At 37.0% G+C, this 26264-nt stretch overlaps 1 protein-coding gene across 7 annotated transcripts in view; it reads right to left on the reverse strand.

Moving 5' to 3' along the window:
* Positions 1-2451: 2451 nt before the first annotated feature.
* Positions 2452-26264, reverse strand: part of ATP7A (ATPase copper transporting alpha) — a 147905-nt gene continuing 124092 nt past the window's right edge. For all 7 annotated transcript variants that reach the window (XM_067022991.1, XM_059050748.2, XM_067022992.1 and 4 more), the window contains 11 exons: positions 25737-25891; positions 25388-25522; positions 22928-23122; positions 21180-21362; positions 19037-19253; positions 11695-11841; positions 10326-10468; positions 8884-9087; positions 8246-8363; positions 6725-6827; positions 2452-6364 (listed from right to left, as the gene is read on the reverse strand). In XM_067022991.1, coding sequence (XP_066879092.1) covers positions 6088-6364; positions 6725-6827; positions 8246-8363; positions 8884-9087; positions 10326-10468; positions 11695-11841; positions 19037-19253; positions 21180-21362; positions 22928-23122; positions 25388-25522; positions 25737-25891 — 1877 coding nt within the window. In that variant the 3' untranslated portion in view covers positions 2452-6087. The remainder of the gene's footprint in view (positions 6365-6724; positions 6828-8245; positions 8364-8883; positions 9088-10325; positions 10469-11694; positions 11842-19036; positions 19254-21179; positions 21363-22927; positions 23123-25387; positions 25523-25736; positions 25892-26264) is intronic.

Genomic DNA, 26264 nt, shown 5'->3' on the forward strand with positions numbered 1-26264 from the left:
AGTCAGAAAGAGAAAAACAAATATTGTATATTAACACATATATGGAACCTAGAAAAATGGTACAGACGAACCGGTTTTCAGGGCAGAAATTGAGACACAGATGTAGAGAACAAACGTATGGACACCAAGGGGGGAAAGCGGCAGGGGGTGGGGATGGTGGTGTGATGAATTGGGAGATTGGGATTGACATATATACACTAATATGTATAAAATGGATAACTAATAAGAACCTGCTGTATGAAAAATAAATAAAATTCAAAAAAAAGAATTAGCTAGCATAGCTGGAAGGAGTTTATATTAACTGGAGCTTAAACCAATATATAACATATAATTTATGTATGTGTATATATAATATACAAACATCTATGTGTATATGTACATATGCAAACAACTGAAAAATTCTTTAAAATCTTAAGTTGTTTTTATCAGCCTGATACTTACATACTGATTAAAAAAAGGAATGAAATAATGCCATTTGCAGCAACATCGATGGGCCTAGAGATTATCATACTGAGTGAAGTAAACCAGACAGAGGATAAGTATCATATGATATCACTTATATGTGGAATCTTAAAAAAATGATACAAATGAACTTATTTACAAAACAGACCACAAAACAAAACAGAAACAGACCACAGACATAGAAAACAAATTTATGGTTACCAAAGAGGAAAGGGCAGGGGAGGGATAAATCAGGAATATGAGATTAACATATACACATTACTACATATAAAACAGATAACCAACAAGGCCCTACTGTATAGCACAGGAAAATATACTTAATACTTTGTAATAACTTACAATGGAAAATACTCTTAAAAGGAATGGACACATGTATATGTGTAACTGAATCACTTTACTGTACACCTGAAACTAACACAACACTGTAAACCAACTATACTCCAATATATAATAAAAATTAAATTTAAGAAAAGGATACGAAGTTTGTTGTAATCTGTTACAGCAGCGATAAGAAACTAATATAGTCACCCAGCTGGTATGTGGCAGAACTGGAATTTTGCAGATAGGTCTGGTGGGCTGCAAAATCAATGCTCTTTCCATCACTACGGAGATGCGGTGCTTTTAAAGAAACGGTGTATGCGACAGTGGAAGGTAAAAAGCTGCAAGAAGGAAGAGCTTAGGAGGGCTGATCCTGGGCTCTACCAAATAACCTCTTCCACAAGGCCTGTTGTTTTTCATTTCAATAGTTATAAAGTTATTTGGATTTAAAAAACAATTTTCAAGTAATTGCTAATACTTCTGGCTAGATCTAAAAGTCACTGGTACTTTAGGATGGATTAATCTCAGTTTTTTTATTACATGGTGATAATAACTGCAATGAAGAAATTGAAGTTTTGACTGGGTGAGGGTGAAGGAAGTAATGTTGAAGTAATGGCAGCACTTCAGTTTACAGACAGGCCTGAGGGCTGGCGGAAGGGCGCTGACAATGAAAAGCTGGGGGCCATTAGAGGACAACAGGTACAATATGCCAAAAACGACTCAGCCTATTTCAAACTTCTCCAGAGAGAGAACTGCCTGCATGGAAGTTTTCAGATTTCTTAAATTGCATGAGATCCTATTTATACTAGCAATTTCACTTAAACCTTGTCCTCAAGAGCCTTGCCTTTCATACCTTACTCATAACTCATTTCCACAACTAGTGGTCACATCTATGAAAATGAAGCTGTTAAGCAAGTAGGGCTGGCTGGCCCGAGGTGAAATTTGTGAAAGAGGCAGCCTCACCTCTCTCATCTCTATTAGAATCTTAGCAGGGCCTTTAAAGCCTTCCCCAACTGGAAGGTTTCTGGCTTTTTGTTTAGTTTTTGTCTGGGAGGTTTTGAAACCTCACCTGGGATGTCACCATCACTGCACGTCCTTCTCAGAGGTTAGTCAAGGCGCCAATAGGAAAGGGAGGCTAGCCAGCTAAATGGATATTTCAGTGATTTTATTCTTATATTTCCATTTCTAATCCTATTTCAATATCCTGAATAATCCCAAAGTTTGGGAGGGAAGTAAAACTTCGTTTTTCCTTACAAATAGGTTTAAAACCCTTTCCTTAACTTGAAGCAGTGTTTGGTATGGGGATGCATTTTGGGTGGGATCCTCATACACACTGTATACGGCTCCCCAAAGGCAAGAAAAGCTCTTGTCTCCATTTAGCTCATTTGGGGTAGACAATCGATAAGGAACATATTATAGACTATAAAGGAAAGGAGGACAATTATATTCCTTTCTCATCCACACTAAAAGATCCAGCAGGTGAAGTCTGAAGGAAAATAGATTTCTTCCCTCCCACTCTTAGTGAATGTGTGGTGCTGCCTCCAATCCTGTCCCACCCTTGATTTAAAAACAAACACAAAAACAGAACACAACACCTAAAAACACAGGATAGTTTGGAACTGCTGGTAGAGGAGTTGGATGATTTAACAAAAGAGACAGTGACCAAAAAAATCATTTTTTTTACAATACTATAATTATAAAGTTGAAGGCACATCCTTGGCAGATATATGATCAATTACATGCTTATGGAAAAACAAACTACTGAATATCTTGACTATAGTAGATGATTATTGCACAACATCGTCCACTGCTGTTTTGGGTATCAAACAATCAATGTTCAACAATGGTTAGTTAAACATTTCTTTAACTAAAAGCATAAGTTGGAGACGCCTGGTTTTGGCTACAAAAGGCATTTACTATCAGTGGCATTAGAGAAGCTCTTTTAATTGAAGAACAAGAATTCATGCTTTTGTGCTTTATCTGGTTACTCATACCAGATAAACTTTCAGAAGGACTACAGAAAGTTAGTGTTAAAATAGCTAATAATTTGGCACGGATCTGTATTTTTTATATTTGGTAAAATAATATTTTTAAAATAGAGAAAAGAAACAAAAATATCCAAAAGGAGTGATTCCAGGAATGTTTTTATTTTAATTCTTATTAAAACAACCAGTAACCAGATGCCTCAGCCAAAGAAAATAATAAAATAGAGTAAAATAAATATTAAGAAAAATAATTTTAAAGCAAGATCCATAAGTAGTGGAAAAAATTATCTAAGAACATACATTCTTGATTTTCAGCTGTGTACATAAAAGATACGCACGCTTAAATGTTTGGAAACATCTTGCCTACAATACTATTTAAGCATTTTGAACAAAGAATACATCCAATAAAAGAATAACTTTTAAAAAGTTGAAGCACAATATAAAATTATTTGTTCACAAGGCATCAAATCTAACACCTAAAACGTTGATACTAAACTACGAAAAATAACATTTCTATTTTCACAACTGACAACCATACTTCTTTAGACTACAACACTAAACAGTTATGTTTTAACTGTTGAAATTTAAAAGGCTTCTTTGGATATTTAAGATAAAAGGTGCCCCTTAGTTGGGTCTGAACCAGCACTGGATATCAAAACATCCTTGTTATCTTCAGACTGAGGGCATGGTTGCTGAATGAATACAAAAGAGTGACAAAGGAACAACAAATAAAGAACTTAAAATATTCTAATATCAAATTCAAATATAAATCCATTTTCCTTCTATATGGGTAATATATGTATATATGTATGATATGAATAAACACAGATGCATACGCACACATTTATAAAATTTGTTCTCACTAGTAACTAATTACTTAAAGCTAGTTACTAACTGAAAGCAGTATTTTTGATCCCCTCCATGTCTCTCTCCAGTGACTACAGCTGCTCTATGAAGCTAATGGGAATTCAGAATTGCAAGAGACTTGTGGTAGAGAATTCAAAGATGGCTATAGATATTTAAAGCAGGATTCTTTATAAACAGCATGTTTTCTGTTCCTGTACTAAGGGCTGAAATTACATCCTTGATTTTTCCCAGATTATACAGGCTGCTCTTCTCATTGCCCTATGACATGTGGATCCCTTGGCGTGTGAGGCCAAGTGGACAACTCTAACACACACAGAATAATAAAAGTAGTAACTGGCTATGTTCAAGTGCTTCAGAGAGATAGAAGAGTGAAAGTGAGGGGAAGGAGAGGGGGAGGAAGGGAAGGAGGGAGAGAGAGAGAGACAGAGAAAGGTGCTTCTTTTTCAAAAGTCTATATTATACATTTGTCGTATTAGCTATTTCTTCTAGAAGAAACAAGTTGTGGTATGACAGGCCACTAGAATTAAAAAACAAATATTAAAGGGAAGAGATATGGGTATGTATATGTATAACTGATTCACTTTGTTTTAAAGCAGAAACTAACACACCATTGTAAAGCAATTATACTCCAATAAAGATGTTAAAAAAAATTCAAATTGAAAGCATGGAAGATGGCACAGGCATTGGTCTAAAAAAGAGCCTAGACCTACAAACTCATTCATATTTCATTAAAATTGGTTTGCTTTTCTAGATTAATAGCACCTTCATCAAGTTTCAGTTCTGTCTTTAAGATAGCTGAGATAAAAATGAGATCTTTTCCAAATCTGAAAAGTCAGCATGGAATTATGTTGTAAACATTTTTGAGTGTGTATGAAAGAACAAGAGAATAAGGAAGTTGGAAAGGCGGGAAGAACCCCATCCCCCACTCCCATCTGATTTTAGACTCTGCTCTGTAAAAGCGATTTTTGATATCACTGACCTCAAGGAGAAATAAGAACTAACATTTACTGAGCACAAATCCTATGTGCTAGGAATTGTGCTAGAAACTTTACATATGACAATGGGAATAGATGTTAGGAATTTATGTATGAGTTTTCTTCACTTACATATTCTGCATCTGAAATCCACCTTGCAGTTAACAAGTTAATTTAAATAGTGATACAAGTACCAGATCTCTGACCAGTGTATTAACTCCCAGGCGCTCACAGGGGGATTTCTAAATTTATATGTTGATGAGAACAAGCCCGTGAATTTGCCAACCACACTAACTAGCAAGTGCAAATGTTTTAAACTAGAGAAAAATATAGATTTAGCTAAAAGGTATCACAACCTAGGGAAATTCTCATTTCTGTATTACAATTTACTGTATTTTTTGGTAAAAGCGGCTTTGTGTAATAGCATTATTTTAAAGTCATTTTGAGAGATTATCTAAAACAATAAAAGACAATTAAAATCTATTAAATTATAAATATCAGCTAATGTCTTGCATTCTCTCCAGAAAAGGACATATTTAGTGAATCCAGGTAATTTTATATGACCGGTACATGTTAAACATGGTAGTGTCAATCTTTGGAAAAAAATCAATTGTAGAAGTGGCTCAAAATCTTAAGTTTCTGAACTGAGGCTGATAGACGATACTAAGAACTTATAGCTGAACCCAGCAGGAGTGAACTGAAAGCTTGCACAGAGCTAGGGAGTCACTGAAGGAGGAATCTGATATATTTTTTACAATGGAAAGGTGGGAAGCAGGGAACCATATAGGCCCTGAAGGTCTTCTGAGCTACAAGATAAAGAAACAAACAAGTTACTGGAAAAGTTGTCAGTTATTTTTGTCAATGAGAAACCACCTACACTTAGCTCACTTGAAAGAACATAATAAAAGAAAACACATTGGGGCATCTAAGAAAGCGAAGGCAAAGACAAAGATGCAGGGAGAAGAAGGGGGAAAGAAAGCCTGTAATAAATAGGTCTGTCTATTTTTAAACAGTTTCTATTATTTTGCTTCTAAAACAGGATTCTTTATACAGTGCTTTGAAAGCCGTTGCTCCCCAATCTGGCAGGGAGGAGGGCTCGAGAATCTCAAGATTATGCGCTCAAATCTTCAAAATTTCAATGATCTTTCCTTGAACTTATTTTTTTGATCAAATAAAAATTATCTATGACTTTAGCAGCAATTCAGCAATCTTCAGCTGTAGGACTTGTAAACCTCCCAGGTCTACCTTATCTGTTGCTAGTGAAAACAAAATACTGGAAATTCATTTTCAATAAAGCTAGGTTCCGAGTTGATGCCCTGAAAAAGATATTTTTGCCATTAGACAAATGTAATTCAAATAGATTCCCTAACATAAGAGCATGAGACCAACATAAAGCCCTGCAATATTTTAAAAAGCTAAGGTGACCATGAATTCTGTGTCAGTGCAGAACAACATCATCTAGCAGCACTCTCTGTGGCCTGTTACAATGCACTGTCATCATCTTCCCTGCAGTCTCCCACCAGGAGTGAGTGCTTGTCAGGTTCACTGGTACCAACACTGTTCAGTGATCGTTTATCAGACAGCAGTGAGTTTATGGAGGCTCTGCTGTAATTAACAATCCGGTCCAGCAAACCCAGTTTAGGAGAATTTCTTGAGGTATCATCTATTCCAACATGAACACTTATTTCTGAAGGACTTTTCTGTCCCATCTGGCCTCGGGCATGTAGTTCATAATTCTCATAAGTTGGTTTCCTGTAACTGAAAAGATGCAAAAGTATACTAGTTTGAAATAATCAAATGCGAACTAGCCGTTTGTTACATTCAAAAATGAAAAGAGATTAGCCTGGTTTGAAATGTATAAAAGTGGTCAAAAGGAGTTGGGTGAGGTCACATGATCAGAAATCCTACTTCTGAAAGCCAGTGTACTAGATTTTACCCCACTCAGTGCTTGTGGTTGCTCTGTATATACTACATAAGGTGATAATTACGTAGTTAACATTTATTATTAAGAACACTTTGGGTTTATCATTGATCAATACAAGAATAAAACCTAGCAAGACTGACTGTGGGTGATAAAAGGAATATAAAAGAGAAGCGTGAGTGAGCCATCATACTTACAGTTTAAGGAGGAGTGAAGAAAGTACTACTGAAACAGATGAAGCAGCCATTGCCGCAGATCCCATCCAGGGCTGCAAAACCAAACCAATGGGCATAAAAACTCCTAGAAAACAAGTTTGGATTAGTTAGACCAAACAGTACTAAACAGATTACCACTGTGTTCCCAATACATATATACAAATAATTTCCTTCTTTGATATTTATTCAGCAATTTATCCTCCTGTTGGTAGAGATTTATGTCATTGCCAATTTTTCACTAATAGAGTGTTGCTGTGAACATTCTTGTACATGCCGCCCTGTGCACGTGTTTGAGAATTTCCCTAGGGTATATACTTAGAGGTGAAACAGCTAGATTATAACATAGGCACACCTTCAACTTTAGGTAGATATTTCTCAGTTGCTCTTCAAAGTGGCTGTACCAGATCACAAACCCTCCAATAGTGTATGAGAGTTCATATTCTACAAACTCATCCATACTTGGTTTTGACAGACATTTTAAAATTTGTTCATATGATGGGGGTGAGATAGACTTACTATACTTGTAATTTTTTATGTGCTTATCTGTATTTTTTCTACTTTTCATACAGTGACCATATATTACTTGTATAATTTTTTAAAAATAACTTGCTCCATGAATTAATCTCTCTGGACTTTGTTCTTTAACTCTTTGTCCTCTCCATCTGTGTGTCCCTGTTAATAAACAGCTTTGTAATTGTTCTCATGTTATCTCATGTCCTTCTTTGGCTCTCAAACCAGAAAGAACAAGAAGAAAGTGATAACTATTTTTCTTATGTTATTACTAATACTAACATCTACCAAGCCCCTAAGTAATGGGTATGATCGGATGCTTATTAAATAATTCTAAACTGCTTTTTCTTGGTCGTATTCCTTTGTTCAATTTCTCTCTGTCTTTCTCACATCTGGTTCCCAAACTTTAAAAAACACTGTTGGCTATTAGAACATTAAGAAAATTCTCTGCATACTATAATTACAACAATGAAACAAGACAAAAACCAATACAGAGTAAAAAAAGACCAGAAAGACGTATACTAAAATACCAACAGTAGTTGTGTTCCGGTAGTGAGATTAAAGGTAAATTTATTCTCTTCAGCAAAAACTAAATGAGTAAGCAAATAAGTATGAATGTGTGTGAGAGTATATGGAGAAAGAGATGAAGCAATGTGGCAAAATATTATTAACTGGTGAATTTCGGTGAAGCGTATATTGTTTTATTGTATCATTTTTCTCCTTGTTTATGTATGTTTGAAAATTTCAAAAATGCAAAGTTGAGGGTAAAAATAAGGTAAAAAATAAAATAAACCTATCAGAAGGCTTATACATTCTAGGCCATAATGAACATGCTGAAAATTTAAATTATTGATTTTAATATTACCTCTCACCATACCAGCAGGCTACATACAAAACTGAGCTCAAAACTAATAATAAGAAGGCTAAAACTTCCAATACGGTAGGTCTCTAACGACTTCATGAAAAAAGCAATACAAATTAACTGTCACATACCAGCAGCTATGGGAACTCCAATCAGATTATAAATTAGAGCAAAGACAAAATTTATCCGAATCCTCTTGACTGTCTTCCTTGATAAATCAATACTTGCCACTACATCCAGAAGATCATTCTGAGAACAGAAATATTTGTGATATTAGCAAGAGACTGTAACTTGACCAGTAACTTGTATTTGATACTATGTATACCGAAGATGATGTGTACCTTATGGTAATATGTGAATTAACTACAAATCTGAGATATTGCTAAAAATTTGAGGCTGTCTTGGAAGGGTTTTTTCAGGAATTTTTCTCAGGGTTCTGAAAATACTTTTAGGGTTGTATGCTGGCACAGAGACTAAATCCCACTAAACTAACCTCAGCAAGTATTTGTTGACGATAAGAGTATTATAAGTATATTCCCAAATCTAATGCTTCACTTTAGAAGCCTGTCATTCTCATTTGCTTCGCTGAAATGAGAAAGTCTGGAAGTAATTACTAAGACTTCTTGTACTCCCATCTTGAACTCTCCCAGTCTCAATGGCTAGGAGCATGGGAATTCGAAGGGCACAATCATTGTGTTCAATATACGACACCATCCCTGACCATGTAGAGCAGTCTCACACTCCTCAAAGGTCAGACAATAGGACTTACCCGTATCAAAACCACATCAGCTGCTTCAATGGCTACATCTGTGCCTGTGCCAATGGCAATTCCAACATTAGCCATCGCCAGAGCTGGGGAGTCATTGATTCCATCTCCTACCATTGCTACCCGGTTCCCCTCCTCTTGAAGTTGCTTCACCTTAGCAACCTTGTGGGAAGGTAGAACTTCAGCAAACACCTTAGTAATGCCAACCTACATGGGCAAAAATAAACTCCATTCATTTCAAGAAATATTACTGAGTACCTGAAATATAACTTAGCAATGATGAGCCATCAGTTTCCACCTACCAAATGTCCAAATTGTAAGAGACTAATAATATCCAGGGATAGTAAGGATATGGGGAAATGAGCTCTCTTATACACTGTTGGTAGGTGTGTAAGTTGGTACTGTCTTTTTGGAGGGTATTTGGCAGCATCTATCAAAGTGTGCATGTCATTTGGTTCAGCAATTCCACCCATAGCTATATTTTGGACATACCTGTACATGTATAAAAAGAAGTATGTCCAAGGATGTATATTACTGCCTTATTTGTAAAACAAAATTTTCAAAACCACATAAATTATTTTTTTTATTAGAGGAATGGTTAAGTACATTATGATGCATCTGTACTATGGAATTCAATGCAATGATGTGGAAAGAATGAAATAATTTTATATGTTCAGACATGGACAAAGCTCCAAGGCATATATATTGTTATCTGAAATAAAGCAAACTGCTGAACAATTTGTACAAAAATGATTCAACTTATGTTCAAAATACCAGAACTATACATCTGTATATGAACATATAAGCATATGAAAAAGTGTAAGGGGGTAGGGCTGGACAGGGAGGCTTGGAAAAATGGTGACTTAAATGTTTTACTTTATAGCCTTCTGTATTTTTAATACAAGAATGTATTTATATATTATCTTTATTATTTAATAGAAGAGGGGAGAAGGCATTCCAAAATAGGAAAGACTAATATGAGAAAAGTTTTAGAGGGAAGGCAAATGTGGAGGTGAGTAGCAAAAGAATGCTATGGAAGATGGTTCTATCAGTGGTATCCAGGATGGACTAGAGAGGAACGTGCGTGGAGCTACTGCTGTACTTTAGGCATGAGAGGATGAGAGCCTGGCTTAGGATGGCAGCACCGGTGGAGACTATCAGCAACATTTCAAATGAAGCATCAACAGAAACTGTGTACAATGTCACTCAAGCATCCCATGAACTAAGCAAATAGCTTTTTAACTTATAACAGTTTCAGACAAAACCCAAAGTCCTTCCTGCATAGTATGCCAATTTTTCTTTAAGGAACCAGATATGGCTACTCGGGGATAATGAAAATAATAGGTAAATGACTTCTTTAGCAGCTGAAGGCAAGAAAGGAAATGTATATGAAGAATGAGAAGTTACCACATACTCCCACCCCAACAGCTAAGTAAACCCATTACCTGAGAAGCAATAGATCTAGCCGTTTTACTGTTGTCTCCAGTCATCAGAACTACTTCTAAGCCCATAGATTTCAGAATATGGACTGCCAATTCTGCTTCAGGCTTCACTGTATCAGCGATAGCTATCAAGCCGCACAGCTCATCTAATATAGGAGCACCAGAAGATAGAATTTGGAATATGGTGAAAGCAGAATAATTAATATTCTGACTTAAAATTTCAGAAAGAAATGAATTTTGTTAAATGAAGTTGTTCAGGACTCCGCTTAACTCAAAATATCTCCAAGACCACATAGACTTTATACCACAAACCCTGCAACAAGCCTCCATACTTGGTTGTGAAAATTTCACAGAGTGAGGTAGGGCTTACTTAATGAAGATAATGATAGGAAACTGGAGACTTTACTGGATACTAAAAGACTTATTTTCTTTCTTTAGAGAAGTATTGGCCAATAGCCCCAAACACTTTAGCTAATTTAAAGGCAAATGAAACTGAAAACTCATACTTCACCCTTTTTAAGGTGAAGGGGTGGATGGAAACAAAACTGGCATTTTATACTGGGAAAAAAATCACTACAAGTAGCTATTTTAAAAACAAAATTAAATGGTATTTTCTGCTTCTTCCTGGGCCTAAAAAGGCCATAGTAAGATACTGCCTTCATACTTAGCAAGGATTATAAATGTTGACTAATTAATCTCACAGCTAGAAATGTACCCTAAGAAATAATTTAACAAAATACCTAAAACCTCAAAGATGTTTACTGTGGTGTTACTTACCATAATAAAATATTAGAAGTAGCTTAAGTTTCCAACAGGGGAATGATTAAGTTAGTCACAGTGTATAAGTATGATAAATGGTGCCACATTAAAATATGATTGGAAATATTTACTATTAAATAAAATAAGACAAAATAAAACAGTATGTGTACAAGGAATTTTAAATTTTTATTCAACTTTGAGGTAAAATTTACATAAAATAAAATGCACACATTTACAACAGTATATGTACTAATATTGTAATTCTGTGTGATATGTATGAATATATATCCAGAAATGTCAATTAAAATTGACATTGTGTTTAGATGATGAGATTATGAATATTCTTTTACTTTGCTATAATGTTATTTTTAGGTTTTTTAAAAAAATCCTTGATTAGCTTTTATTAAAACCATAGGCTATGGAGGAAAATAACAAAGCCAGGCAAATGCAAAAGAATTTTAAATTAATCAGTAACAATTATGTATGCTGACATTTTTACTTTGCATTCAGGCTGCTTTTGAATAACCCTCATAGTTCAGATGTCTCTCAAAAATACACAGAAAACAAGTGAAATCATGACACTGAGTCATAGTGTACTTAAGGAAAACCTTACCATCAACTGTTACCAATACAGCAGTCCGACCTTTTCTCTCATGTTCAGTCATGGACTCGTTTACATCGTTATTAATGACAAGACCATTTCTAATCATCCACTCCCGGTTACCAATAAGAACTTTGTAATGCTGAGCATTAAGAGCATCTGAAGAAAGTACAGAAATGACATTTAGTGAACTTGTTTAGTATTTATAACAACCCTTTAGGGACAGTCTTCCTCTCTAATCTTGCACAGTCACTACGTTGGTTTTTTGGTAGAAAACAGCCTACAACAGTGATTTCCAAAATGTTCAAGGAACATACTCTGCTCTTCCATACCTCTGGGCCTTTGCACATGAGGAGTGAGGACCACCTGGAGGTCCTCATCCCTCCTCTTCAAATACCAAACTGCATCATATATATTCCTTAAGAGCCAGTTCAAACGTTACTTTCTTGGTGATGCTTTCCATGTGACCCTTCCTTATGATCTTCCATAGTTCCATAGCAACTGAATTAAATTAAAAATATTTATTGTGCATCAGTACAACCATCAGTGTTGGACAAGAACACACAACCATACTGATGTCTCATTTTTAATGTGTGACCACTAACTTTAAGTGGGCCCTTAGTGATGCCTGGCTATTCTACTACATTTCCCTAGTCCATTCATTTTCTATTCCTCCTAGACAGCTACTTTATACCTTCTCTTCTCCCATTCTCATACCAGATGATGACTCTGCTTCCTACTTCAGTAAGAAAATAAAAGCAATCAGAAGAGAACTTCCACAAGCTCTTATTGCCACATCTACCCAACTGCCTGTGCCTGTGTACATAATGATCTAGCCTCTCTTCTGTTATTATAAACGGCCCCACTCCTATTTAAGGGCAACTTCTCCACTTGCGTACTAGATCCCCCTCCTCTGCCTATTTTATATTTATTTATTTATTTATTCGGCTGTGCCGGGTCTTAGTTGCGGCACACAGGATCTTCGTTGCAGCACGCAGAATCTTTAGTTGCAGCACGTAGGATCTTTAGTTGCGGCATGAGGGCTCTTAGTTGTGGCATGCGGGATCTAGTTCCCTGACCAGGGATCGAGCCCAGGTTCCCTGCATTGGGAGTGCAGAGTCTTAACCACTGGACCACCAAGGAAGTCCCCCTTTGCCTATTTTAGAATGTCTCTCCAACAATTCTCCCCTCTCTCTCCTGCATAATCATATTTTCTATTTCTGCTGTACATAGTCCTATCTTTAAAAAAGAAAATGAAACAACCCTCTCTTGATCTCATTTAACTCTCTAGCTAGTAACTACCCCATTTCTCTGCTTCTGTTCATAGCAAAACTTCTCAAAAGTGTTGTCTCTATCAGCTGCCTTCCAATTCATACCTTCCCATTCTCTTGTGAACCCACTCAAATCAAGCTTTTGTCTCTGTTACTCCAAAGAATTGTTCATACAGTACACCAGTGATCTTTAATAAATCTAATGGGTAATTCTTTGTCCTCATCTTACTTGTCCTATTAGCAGCATTTTAACACAGTTGATCATTCCCGCCTTGAAATACTTTCATTTGGCTTCTAGATCACCACATTCTTATGAGCTACCTCCTCACTCACCACTTCTTCTGTCTTCTTTGCTGATCCTTCCTCATCTCCCTCTTAATTTGTAGTGTTGCAGAGCTCAGTCCTTAAACCTCTTCAGGTTTAATCTCATTCCCCCTCTATCTACTCTCACTCCTTGGTGATTTTTTTTTTGGCCGCACCTCGCGGCTTGTGGTAGCTTAGTTCCCCAACCAGAGATCGAACCCAGGCCCATGGCAGTGAAAGCGCCAAGTCTTAACCACTGGACCACCAGGGAATTCCCAACTCATTGATGATTTTATCCAGTCTCATGGCTTTAAATACCATCTGTATCAGCTCTGTCCAACAGAAATTTCTGTGATGATGGAAATGTTGTACATCTGCTCTGTTTGATACAGTAGCCACTAACAACATGCGGCTTTTGAGCACTGAAATGTGACTAGTATGGCTGAAGGGCTGAATTTTAAATTAAATTAAATTTTAATTAAGTTAAATTTAAATAGTCACATGTAACTAGTGGCTACCATATTGGCCAGTACAGATCTATAAGTGGATGACTCCCAAGTCTACATCTCCAACCCAGTTTGTTTCCTTGGAACTCCAGACTTGTGTAGCCACCTGCCTCCTTGATAGTTCCATTTATAGGACATCTCCACTTGAATACCTAACAGGCACTCAAACTTAACATATCAAAAACTGAACTCTTGATCTCTTTTCCTCAATATTGCCCCTCCTGTGATCTTCTCCATCTTGTTTAAATGGTAACTCCATCCTTCTAAATTGCTTAGGCCACAAACTTTGGCCTAATTCCCCATTTCCAATCTGTGAGATCTGTCAGCCAGCTCACATCCAGGGGAATTCCCTGGTGGTCCAGTGGTTAGGACTCCAAGCTTCTGTTGCAGGGAGCATGGGTTCGATTCCCGGTCAGGGACTAAAATCCCACAAGACATGTCACGCAGCCAAAAAAAAAAAAAAAAGATATGTCCAGAATTTGACTACTTCTTAACGGCCTCTACTGTTATCACACTGGTCCAAGCCACCATTATCTTTCACCTGGATTACGGCAATAGCCCACTAACTTATCTCCCTGCTTCTGCCCTTCCCCCTACCCCCTGCAACAGTGTATTTTTCCCAGAGCAGCCCAAGTAATACTTTTTAAACATTAAGTCAGATTCTGTCACTCCTATGCTCAAACCTCTCCAACGGCTTTCCATCTCAGGGTAAAAACCAAAGTCCTTTCAATGTCCTTACCTCATCCCTTACCTCCTTCCCATTCATTTACTCTGTTCTGGCCACTTTGTTCCTTAAACTAGTCAAACACACTCCTGACTCAAGGCTTTTGTACTTAACATTCCTCCTTCTTGGAATGCTCTCATCATAGATATTCACATAACTTTTTCCCTCCCCCTCCTCAGGTTTCTGCTCAAACACCATCTTCTCAATGAGGCCTACCCTGACCAGCCTATATCAACAGGAACTTCTACTCCCAGCATTACTTATATCTCTTGCCCTTCTTCATTTTCTTCACAGCACTATCTCCATCAGACAGACTATATTTGCTTATTTATTTGCTCACTGTCTTGTGTTCTCCCACCAGGAATGTAAACTCCATGACATAGGGACTTCGTCTATTCTGCTCACTGCTGATTCTTTAGCGTCTTGAACAGCGCTTAATAAAACCTGTCAGGTGAATGAAATTACTGTGCGTCAGTGTGCTTGATACTGTGAGTTCAGACAGATAATAAAGAAATCACAGTTTAGTAGAAACAGGCAGGTAAATAAAGAATTCTCATGCAGTGTGCCTAGCACATCTAGAGATTAAGTACAGTTATGACTAAAAAAGAAGAGCAAATATCTCTGCCTATGTATGTCAGTCAGTGAAGGCTTCACTAAAGAGAGATGTGAGCTAAGTCTTCAAAGATGAGAAAACAGCAAATGAGGTGATCTAATGAGCATGAAATGACACGATGTAAGGAGAAACTCTAAGTAGTTCCATATGGACGAAACACAGTGTACGTGGGTGACAATGGAAAAAGACAAGATGGGTGGTGCAGGCAGGCAGGAGATGTATCATGGGGAACAGATCTTGAACAAAATACACAGAGACTGGACTCTGTCCTGTCGGAGGTGGAGAGCCTGTAAAGCCAGGGTCCTTAACAGATTTCCATGGAGGGGCTTTTGGATACATACAAACATCCAGAACAGAAATTTTCTGAGTGGTGGGCATAGCTTTTACCACCTTCCTCCAAAGGTTTGTGATTCAAAAATAGGTTATAAACCACTGCAATAAAAGGCATTAGTCAGAAAGTGATATACTCAGGTTTGCATGTTAGAAAAATTACTCAAGCACAGATGGGTAGGGGGGTGCTGGCACACAAAACATGTATAGCATGTTTTTGGTCAGATGGATAGACCAACAGGAAACTTGGGAAACTGGCCTTGGCTGCAGATATGGATTTTAGAGGGGCAGTGGGAACCTAAAGGTGGTAGAATAAGTGATAAGCATGAACAAGACTGTATAGAGAGGACTTCCCTGGTGGCGCAGTGGTTGGGAATCTGCCTGCCAATTCAGGGGACAGAGGTTCGAGCCCTGGTCCGGGAAGATCCCACATGCTGCGGAGCAACTAAGCCCGTGCACCACAACTACTGAGCCTGCCCTCTGGAGCCCGTGAGCCATAACTATTGAGCCCACGTGCCACAACTACTGAAGCTCACATGCCTAGAGCCCATGCTCCACAGCAAAGAGAAGCCACCACAATGAGAAGCCTGTGTACCACAACAAAGAGTAGCCCCAGGTTGCCACAACTAGAGAAAGCCCAACATTGACAAAAAAAAAAATAAAATTAAAAACAAAAAGACTGTACAGAGAGAGTATGTAAAATGAACAAAAGACAAAGAACAAAACTCTGAGGACACCCAACATGTGAGAGCAGGAGAAAAGAGGAATCAGAAGAGGATTAGAAGAGTTTGAGAAGGATAGGTGTTAGCTCTTCTCTAAATGTTTGATAGAATTCGCCTGTGAAGCCATCTGGTCCTGGGCTTTTGTTTGTTGGAAGATTTTGAATCACAGTATCAATTTCAGTGCTTGTGATTGGTCTGTTCATATTTTCTATTTCTTCCTGGTTCAGTCTTGGCAGCTTGTGCATTTCTAAGAATTTGTCCATTTCTTCCAGGTTGTCCATTTTATTGGCATACAGTTGCTTGTAGTAATCTCTAATAATCTTTTGTATTTCTGCAGTGTCAGTTGCTACGTCTCCTTTTTCATTTCTAATTCTATTGATTTGAGTCTTCTCCCTTTTTTTCTTGATGAGTCTGGCTAATGGTTTATCAATTTTATTTATCTTCTCAAAGAACCAGCTTTTAGTTTTATTGATCTTTGCTATTGTTTCCTTCATTTCTTTTTCATTTATTTCTGATCTGATCTTTATGATTTCTTTCCTTCTGCTAAACTGGACAGCTACCTGTAAAAGTGTGAAATTAGAACACTCCCTAACACCACACACAAAAATAAACTCAAAATGGGTTAAAGACCTAAATGTAAGGCCAGACACTATCAAACTCTTAGTGGAAAACATAGGCAGAACACTCTATGACATAAATCACAGCAAGATCCTTTTTGACCCACCTCCTAGAGAAATGGAAATAAAAACAAAAATAAACAAATGGGATCTAATGAAACTTAACAGCTTTTGCACAGCAAAGGATACCATAAACAAGACCAAAAGACAACCCTCAAAATGGAAGAAAATATTTGCAAATGAAGCAACTGACAAAGGATTAATATCCAAAATTTATAAGCAGCTTGTGCAGCTCAATAACAAAAAATCAAACAACCCAATCCAAAAATGGGCAGAAGACCTAAATAGACATTTCTCCAAAGAAGATATACAGATTGCCAACAAACACATGAAAGAATGCTCAACATCATTAATCATTGGAGAAATGCAAATCAAAACTACAATGAGATATCATCTCACACCAGTCAGATTGGCCATCATCAAAAACTGTAGAAACAATAAATACTGGAGAGGGTGTGGAAAAAGGGAACACTCTTGCACTGTTGGTGGGAATGTTAATTGATACAACCACTATGGAGAACAGTATGGAGGTTCCTTAAAAAACTACAAATAGAACTACCATACAACCCCGCAATCCCACTACTGGGCATATACCCTGAGAAAACCATAATTCAAAAAGAGTCATGTACCAAAATGTTTATTGCAGCTCTATTTATGATAGCCAGGGCATGGAAGCAAGCTAAGTGTCCATCAACAGATGAATGGATAAAGAAGATGTGGCACATATATACAATGGAATATTACTCAGCCATAAAAACAAATGAAACTGAGTTATTTTTTTTTTGAAACTGAGTTATTTGTAATGAGGTGGATAGACCTGGAGTCTGTCATACAGAGTGAAGTCAGTCAGAAGGAGAAAAACAAATACCATATGCTAACACATATATATGGAATCTAAGAAAAACAAATGTCATGAAGAGATTAGTGGTAGGACGGGAATAAAACACAGACCTACTAGAGCATGGACTTGAGGATATGGGGAGGGGGAAGGGTAAGCTGTGACGAAGTGAGAGAGTGGCAGGGACATATACACACTGCCAAATGTAAATTAGATAGCTAGTGGGATGCTGCCACATAGCACAGGGAGATCACCTCTGTGCTTTGTGACCACCTAGAGGGGTGGGATAGGGAGGGTGGGAGGGAGGGTGACACAAGAGGGAAGAGATATGGGAACATATGTATATGTATAACTGATTCACTTTGTTGTAAAGGAGAAACTAACACACTATATTGTAAAACAGTTATACTCAAATAAAGATGTTAAAAAAAAAGAAGAGGATTAGAAAGAACAGCCAGGTGGGTAAGAGGAGAATCTAGAAAAAGCAGGGTCATGGAATCAAGGGAGAAAAACATTTTAGGAAAGAAGAAATGGTCAACATTGTCAAATGCCTTAGCGAGGTCATTCAGCAATGAAGACTGAAAAGTAACCGCTGGAGAGGGGACTAAATGAGATCACCAGTGGACTTAAAACAGTTTCACTAGTGTGAATGGGGCAGAAGCCAAACTGTGCAGTGAAGAAGTGAATTCAGCCAGCCTAGACTCCTCTTTCTAGAAGCCTGGATATTAAGGAAAAGAAAGATAGGTAGGATAAAATCTAGCTGGGAATACAGTGATTTTGATGGAAGAAATGTTTATATGTTTAGGAGAAGGAGCTACGACAGAGCATTGGAAAAAAAAAGAAGCAAGGGGACATAACAGAGCATGAGGTCTCTGAGGAATCAAGAGAGGGTGGGATCTAGGGCAAAGATGAGGGGATTCATTAGGCAAGATGAGGGATACTTCTTTCCCTGAAAAAGGAAACATTTTGAGCAAAAAACCCTGAAAGAACACATGTCTGAGAACTTTAAATTTCTGTGTGAAAAATAAGCCGGACAATTTACTTAGGGAACTAGGGGGAAGGCCATAGGAGCTTGTGAAGGATACAAAAGGTTTGGAGCAGCTGTGGTGAGAAATAAAAGAAAGACAGCTGAAATAAAAGATGGAAGATCACCTAAGGCTAGACTTTACCACCCTCTACTGTAATCAACGAGCACAATTGAAAAATGTTCTTGAGTAACTGAGTAAAATAATTAGAAGGCCTACAGTGAAACTAATTTATGAAAATGAAACCATGACACCAATCTTGTTTCTTATATAACAGTTCAGATTATAAAGTTAGACATCTGTTAATAACTCCCATAATTGGTACTATAAAGAAAATTAGCTTACTTGAGAGCTGGGCACCAATAATCATGGAAGATGAAGTTGATGACTGTTCATTACTTGTATCTATTTGAACCAGGGATGCATTTTTAATATTATTTTCCTCTATCTTCCAGTTATCCTTGTGTAGCAAGCCTTCGATATTGGTGACTTTACAGCTAATACCACAGCCTGGCACAACCTGGAAATCTATGCAGGTACCCAAGGTTTCAGTGTCCAGCTCCTAACAGATAGAAACAGAAGAATTTCCTCTGCTGTTCTAATAATCCAAGGTCCTCATTAGCAAGATCAAAGATTACTGCTGGTTAATTCTAAATGTTTAGACACAATCTACATACCTGGTTAATTTTGAATGTTTAGAATAAAACTGTCACTTATCATTGCCTATTTGACAGTGGGTTTTGATAAGGACGAAGGAACAGAGCATTATGTATAATCTTCAAAGTTAGAGGAGAACCTCACAATACTAATTTTAAATCCCACTTTATAAGATTTATACCAACTTTAGGGAAAGAAAATGTGGAAGGTTTATCAATATTCTCTGTCCTCTCCAGTAGAGAATTACAAGTTACATATTTAATTTTATTTTTAAGTCAGATTTTCTATTTGGTACAGGGAAAAGGGTAACAAAGAACAGGGCCTTCAGTTACCAGAGGGTCTCTCTAGTATGATTCTGTGTTCTTAGTGAGCCAAAGAATTCTGGTGACCATCACTGTTTCCTATCTCTTTATATCTTCATCCTCTCTGTTATTTGATTTGGGTGTAAAGAAGCCAGGTCAGTAATAGTTAATAGGTAAAAAGGAAAGAACAAATAAAGAAATGGCAACACCAATGATGAAACTGCCACCTTCTAACTGAAAAACTATGTGAGATAATTTACAAAGAACTTATACAAATCAATGAGAAAAAGGTAAACAATCTTATGAAAAAATAGGCAAAGGATACAAGCAAACAGGGTATAGAAAAAGAAATTCAAATGGCCAATACACATGTGAAAACCTTATTCATAATTTTAAAAATGCAAAGTAAACCATCAATGAATAAATATTTTTTACTTACTGAATTGGAAAAAATAAAGTGTTGGTGAGAACATGGGGAAATGGGAATTCAACTTCTCGTGAAAATATAAACTGGTGCACCTTTTTGTGTGGGTGTTGATAATATTTGTCATTTGAGCATTGGTAATATTCATCAGAATTTAACTGCATGTATCCTTTGATCTAGCAGTTGCATTGATAGGCACTGAACATTAGAGATAAATGTGCAAAAGCTGACAAGGATGTTAACTGTACATTGTAATGGCCAAAAAACCAATCATACAGTAGAATACAATATAGTCATTAAAAACAATTAGGCAGGAGCTTCCCTGGTGGCGCAGTAGTTGAGATTCCACCTGCCGATGCAGGGGACACGGGTTCATGCCCCGGTCCGGGAAGATCCCAAATGCCGTGGAGCTGCTAGGCCCGTGAGCCATGGCCACTGAGCCTGCGCGTCTAGAGCCTGTGCTCCACAACGGGAGAGGCCACAACAGTGAGAGGCCCGCGTACCGAAAAAAAAAAAAAACCCAAAAAACAAAAAAACAATGAGGCAGATCTATATGTCCTGATATGGAAAAATAATTTAATAAAATCTTTTTAAAAGGTACCAAAGATTGGTCATTGTATCACCTTTCTATGTAAAGTTTAAAAAATAATAAATGCTGGTATATGAACTAAAAATGGTTAACAGATGCACACTTTTGTGAATATACTAAAAATTATTGAATTGCAGCTTTACAAGGGTGAACTTTATGTTATGTGAATTTTACCTCAATAAAGCTGTTATTTAAAAGACTGTTAACAGGTTAATACTTGTTAAACTTTGGAGAGAGGAATTCTGGAAGGGGGCAGGGAATGAGGCTTTCCTTTTTTGTTATGTAACGCTGAACTATCTGAATTTTCCTACCATAAATATGTATTACTTCTATATTAATTTTTTGTTGACTGGGGTTATCTGTGTGGTAGGGTTATAGTTAATTTTTGTTTTCATCTTTATACTTTCCTGCATGAAGAAATTAAGACATACAAAATAAAATGAGAAAACACGAGTCTCTCTTAGCTTCATACCAACTATATATGTAAATCATGAATAAACAAGGGAAAAATTGTACCTGCTTGCAGTATTTGGTTATGGCTGCTCCTAGAGGGTGTTCACTGTTACTTTCAGCAGTTCCCACAATGGCCAGGATCTTATTGCGTGACATTCTGTTACTTTCCACTAGAACCTTTACTTGATTCACTACTGGGGTTCCATGGGTAATGGTTCCAGTTTTATCAAATACCACTACCTTAACCTGTAAGAAAATCAAAATACAATGCACCTATATGGCTTGATAATTCTTAATATCAGCTTTCCAGAAATGAGAAAAAGGTTTACTTTAACAAACACATTATTATCTTGTTTCTTAATAAGCTGACCTTTGACTTAATTGGACTAAATAAACTGTCTTTGGGAGAATAAAAAGAAGGGAGAAAAAGGGAAGAAATATCCTTAGTTACACCTAATAGCCCTCCCTTGCAAATGTTCAACGTACTATGGACATATGTTAAATAACTAGAACTACTTGTTAAGAGTTGACTGTTAATAGGTAATTAAGAGATGCCTCTAGGGCTTCTAGGGAAAGAGAAAGGCTTTCAGTACTAATGAATAGATCTGTAGGGGAAATCTAGGCAGTAGGCAAATGATTATAGTAAGTAATTAAGTTGAAGTGTGCACCAGATAAGACCTTCTGGGTTGCTTTGACTTTATTGGGTCTAGATGAGAAGCTTGGCCTGAGAAGAGACAGCTCAGGGAACCAACGAGGGAAACTCAGACCAGGTAGGAAAAAGGGAGAGTCTGGAACTAAAGAACAGTCACTTCACAGTAAACTCGGATAATGAACCTTGAGAAATGAATAGCTTGAGGAACCGAGATGCAAAGAGATATGACAACTAAGTACAAAGCATGATTCCAGATGAAATTAAAAACAGCTATAAAGGATTATGAAGTCAGCTGAGGAAACTGGAATATGGACAAGAGATTAAACAAGAGTATTATATCAATATCAACTTCTTGATTTTTATCTTTGTACTGTGGTTATGTAAGAGATTGTCCTTGTTCTTAGGAAAGGGGCTTCATATCTGCAGTAAAGGGTATATGGGAGTTCTTTATACTATTCTTGCAACTTTAAGTTTGAAATCATATCAAAATTTAAAATTACTATAAAAATTAGTAGCCTGTATTCACTGGCTACATGAGGTTCCAAATCTGTTCTAAGTTGTGTTCTGTGTTTACTACATGCATCTCTTTATAGTTTATATCTTCATAATAAGAACATACTAGAAAGAACATGGTTGTAGTTTAAGTCAAATAGCCTTGATTGAGACTGTGATGGAAATTCTAATAGGAGAGAGATCAGGGACAGGATTATATTCCTTAAGTCATAGTTGCAAACTGTCAGCTGGTGGCAGCAAAGGCAGAGGAACAGCAAGCCCTTTCTAATGGCGAACAGCACAAAGATGGAGTCACACACAAACAGGTTAGAAGCCTGATAGACTTGGGCAAATTGCCTGAGCAAATATCTATGATGTCTTCCTGCCCTAAAGACCAGTCTAATCTGAGCTGGAATAGGACTCCAGGTTTTCCACACCAGGGTCTACTCTAAAGAGAGTAGGTCTGGAGTAGTTTTAGAGGTCTCATATAACTAAGGCCAATCCAGAACAGAACCAAACTGACACCTTTCCTACCTCAACCCTCATGATAGTGCCAGAAGAGGCTCAGCTTATGGGCTATGTAGAAATAATTTAAGACTCTATTTTTCAATATGGGTGCTATTGCCAGTTTGAATGAGACAGCTCTTAGTTCTGGGGAGTATCTTACCTTATGAGCCATCTCCAATGGCTCACCACCTTTGATTAGTATGCCATTTTGAGCGCCTACTCCTGTACCCACCATCACCGCAGTTGGAGTGGCCAATCCCAGTGAACAGGGGCATGCAATGCACAGAACTGTGATTGAGGCTTGGAAAGCAAAGCGTATTATTGTTTCTGTTCGGGAGATACTTCTGTTGTAGCCCTTGAGAAGAAACGCATGAATTTTGATTACTGATTCAGAGCTGAATAAAACAAAAGGAACAAAGCTTAACTCTATTTAAATAAAACCACAATTTTGGAGTCACACATAATCCTGCTTAGCTACCAACATATGTTTTAGCTATTATAAGAAAACACTTTTTTCTTTTATGAATATAAGATATTGTTGACATAACTGGTAAACAAGTTACAGTCCTAAAATCAAGATTTCAATTTTGCTGATTCCAGAGTTACAAACTATGGAGTGAATATAAGGAACATAATAAAAGTCAACTCCCCCCCATATTGAGAGAATAAGTGTTTTTATTAGGGACTTTCAAAAATAGCTGCAAACACAGGACCTAATTCTCAACATATTTGATCCTGAACAAAAATAATTCTGTACTTCTGTATACTAACACCATAAAGCTGTCTTTCACACTGTTCTTTAAAGACAATGAAAAAAATCACCCAGTTTGCAAAGGTTGCTTCACCACATTTCAATAAAATTCTTTTGGACAAAACAATGTGAACTGAGTATACCTGGTAGTATAGCTCTTAGTGACATTGAGTATTTGCTTCTGTGGGTTAAGTATGATTGATAGTATTGGGAGAAATCTCTAAGACTCCCTGAACTCATGAGAAAAATTCCTGAAGGAGACACGTTCCAAAATACTTCCCAGCAATCCTCTTGTTCAATGAGTACTCAACCAATATGAATCATTTAAAGAAACTTTTAAATAGTATACTAATGACCATATTGTGGAGTAGACACATAGATGTTATGATCCTACGTGTTCTTTAATTGAAGGGAAAAACAACATAAAACAGTGTACAGCATGGCATTTTTAAAAGAAAGAAACACAACAAAGACTTTCTTAGTAATAATAGTTTTACAGTGCTATGTTCTTACTAAGTTCTCAAATACTTAAACTAAGTGATCATCTAAGAGTTATATATATAGAGACAGAGTTGGAAGGGATTTTCATAGACATCTAAACTTATGCTTTCATATATGTCATAAGTGTATGTTTTCACCTACACTAATTCCAATCCTGAAATTTAGGTATTATTATCACTATATTACAGATGATAAAACTGAAGATAAGAGAAATTCAGTGACTTAAAGGTTTTATCTCTAACATGAGGTACAGTCCAGGTCTACTTTACCACTTTATGACACCATACGTTAGAGAACATCATAGAACTAGAGAGAAGCAGACACTAATATTATCTTATATTTATAAAGCATTTAATAAATTAAAATAAAAGTGTGTCTAATATATATCATCTTATCTAACTTTTACAACTGCAAGTTATGTTGGATGAGCATTATTAAAATCTCACTTGAGAGGTGAGGAAACCGAAGCTCAAAGAGAAATTAAGTTGACCTAAGATCACACTGATGGTATGTGGCAGAGCTGAGATCCCAATATTTTCCTCAGTATATCCATTGTCTTTTGTGAAAGCAAAATCATGTTGGGACTCAGACTAAGTATAGAATGTGAAAGGTCACTACAGGCATACCTCGGAGACATTGTGGGTTCAGTTCCAGACCACCGAAATAAAGTGAGTCACAAGAATTCTTTGGTTTCCCAATGAATGTAAAAGTTATGTTTACACTATACTGTAGTCTACTAAATGTGCAATATCATTATGACTCAAGAAACATGTACATAACCTTAATTTAAAAATAATGCTGTTGGGCTTCCCTGGTGGCGCAGTGGTTGAGAGACCACCTGCAGATGCAGGGGACACGGGTTCGTGCCCCGGTCCGGGAAGATCCCACATGCTGCGAAGCAGCTAGGCCCGTGAGCCATGGCCGCTGAGCCTGCGTGTCTGGAGCCTGTGCTCCACAACGGGAGAGGCCACAACAGTGAGAGGCCCGCGTACCACACCACAAAAAAATAATAAAATAAAAAAATAATAAAATAATAATGCTGTTGGAGAAATGGTGTCGATAGACTTGCTCGACGCAGGGTTGCCACAAACCTTCAGTTTGTAAAAAACACAATATCTGTAAAGCACGATAAAGCAAAGTGCAATAAAACGAGATATGCCTGTACTTGCTTTTGGAAAATCACAAGTCATAATGAAAAAATCCTTTTACGTTTTCTTTTGTATCTACAGAAATGCAAATGTTATTCTTATCACTCTCTAACTCCAGTTTGTTAAAGATACCAGTAATTATTAGTTATTTTCCAGTTAATTACTTATGCAAAAGATTCACAGGTTTACATATGAAAAAAAGGTGTTTTAAGTCACTCACAGGAAAGTAGGTTTCCACGATTTCAAAGTTCAGAAATCCAATTATGATCCAAACCAAAAGGGTAGCAATGGAAACAATGACAATAAAAGGAACAAAGTAGCCACTGAGTTTGTCTGCAAACTGCTGGATAGGAGCCTAGAATTAAATAATAATAATAATGATATGTATATCAAAGTCTCCTTTTTTGATAATGAATACAGAGCATATTTAGTATTGAGCACAAATATTTAAATAAACTCCATATTAATATGGCTAGAATTAATCAAAGGAACACATAAAAACTACATCAAGATTTATACTGAGTGGGCTTTCATGAAAATACTTTGTTTATCCTAGGGAGTTAATTTACCTTTGATGTTTGTGCCTCCTCTACAAGTCTGACAATTTGAGAAAGGGTTGTGTCTGCTCCAACATGGGTTGCACGGATAAGGAGTGACCCATTCTGGTTAATGGAACCAGCAATCACTGTGCTGCCAGACTTCTTAGCCACAGGCATTGCCTCCCCTATATAAGAAGTAAAGATACATTTAGGGAGCATAAATAAATACTATCTTGAAATATATAGTTATTTGTCAATTGTCAATATCTAGAAAGGAGACTCTTCTGTTCTGAAACAGAATCTGGACAAATGCCTAGGTGAAGGTTGCCCTCTCTTTTTCCTTATGTCAGTTCTGGGCCAAACCCAGAGATATATGTCTTAAACTGGAAAAACCTAATGTGTTAACTCTTATTGGCAGGTACTTTTGGACCTCCACCCTAGTCTTAGATCATTGGTTCTCAACCTGTTCCCAAGGAGCATTTATAACTGTAGGAGAGTTCTTGCTTGTAATAACTACAGGTGGAGCATGGAGTACTGCTACTACAATTTAGTAGGTCA

The sequence above is a fragment of the Kogia breviceps genome, chromosome X (assembly GCF_026419965.1).
Source record: "Kogia breviceps isolate mKogBre1 chromosome X, mKogBre1 haplotype 1, whole genome shotgun sequence".
Classification (NCBI taxonomy): Eukaryota; Metazoa; Chordata; class Mammalia; order Artiodactyla; family Physeteridae; genus Kogia; species Kogia breviceps.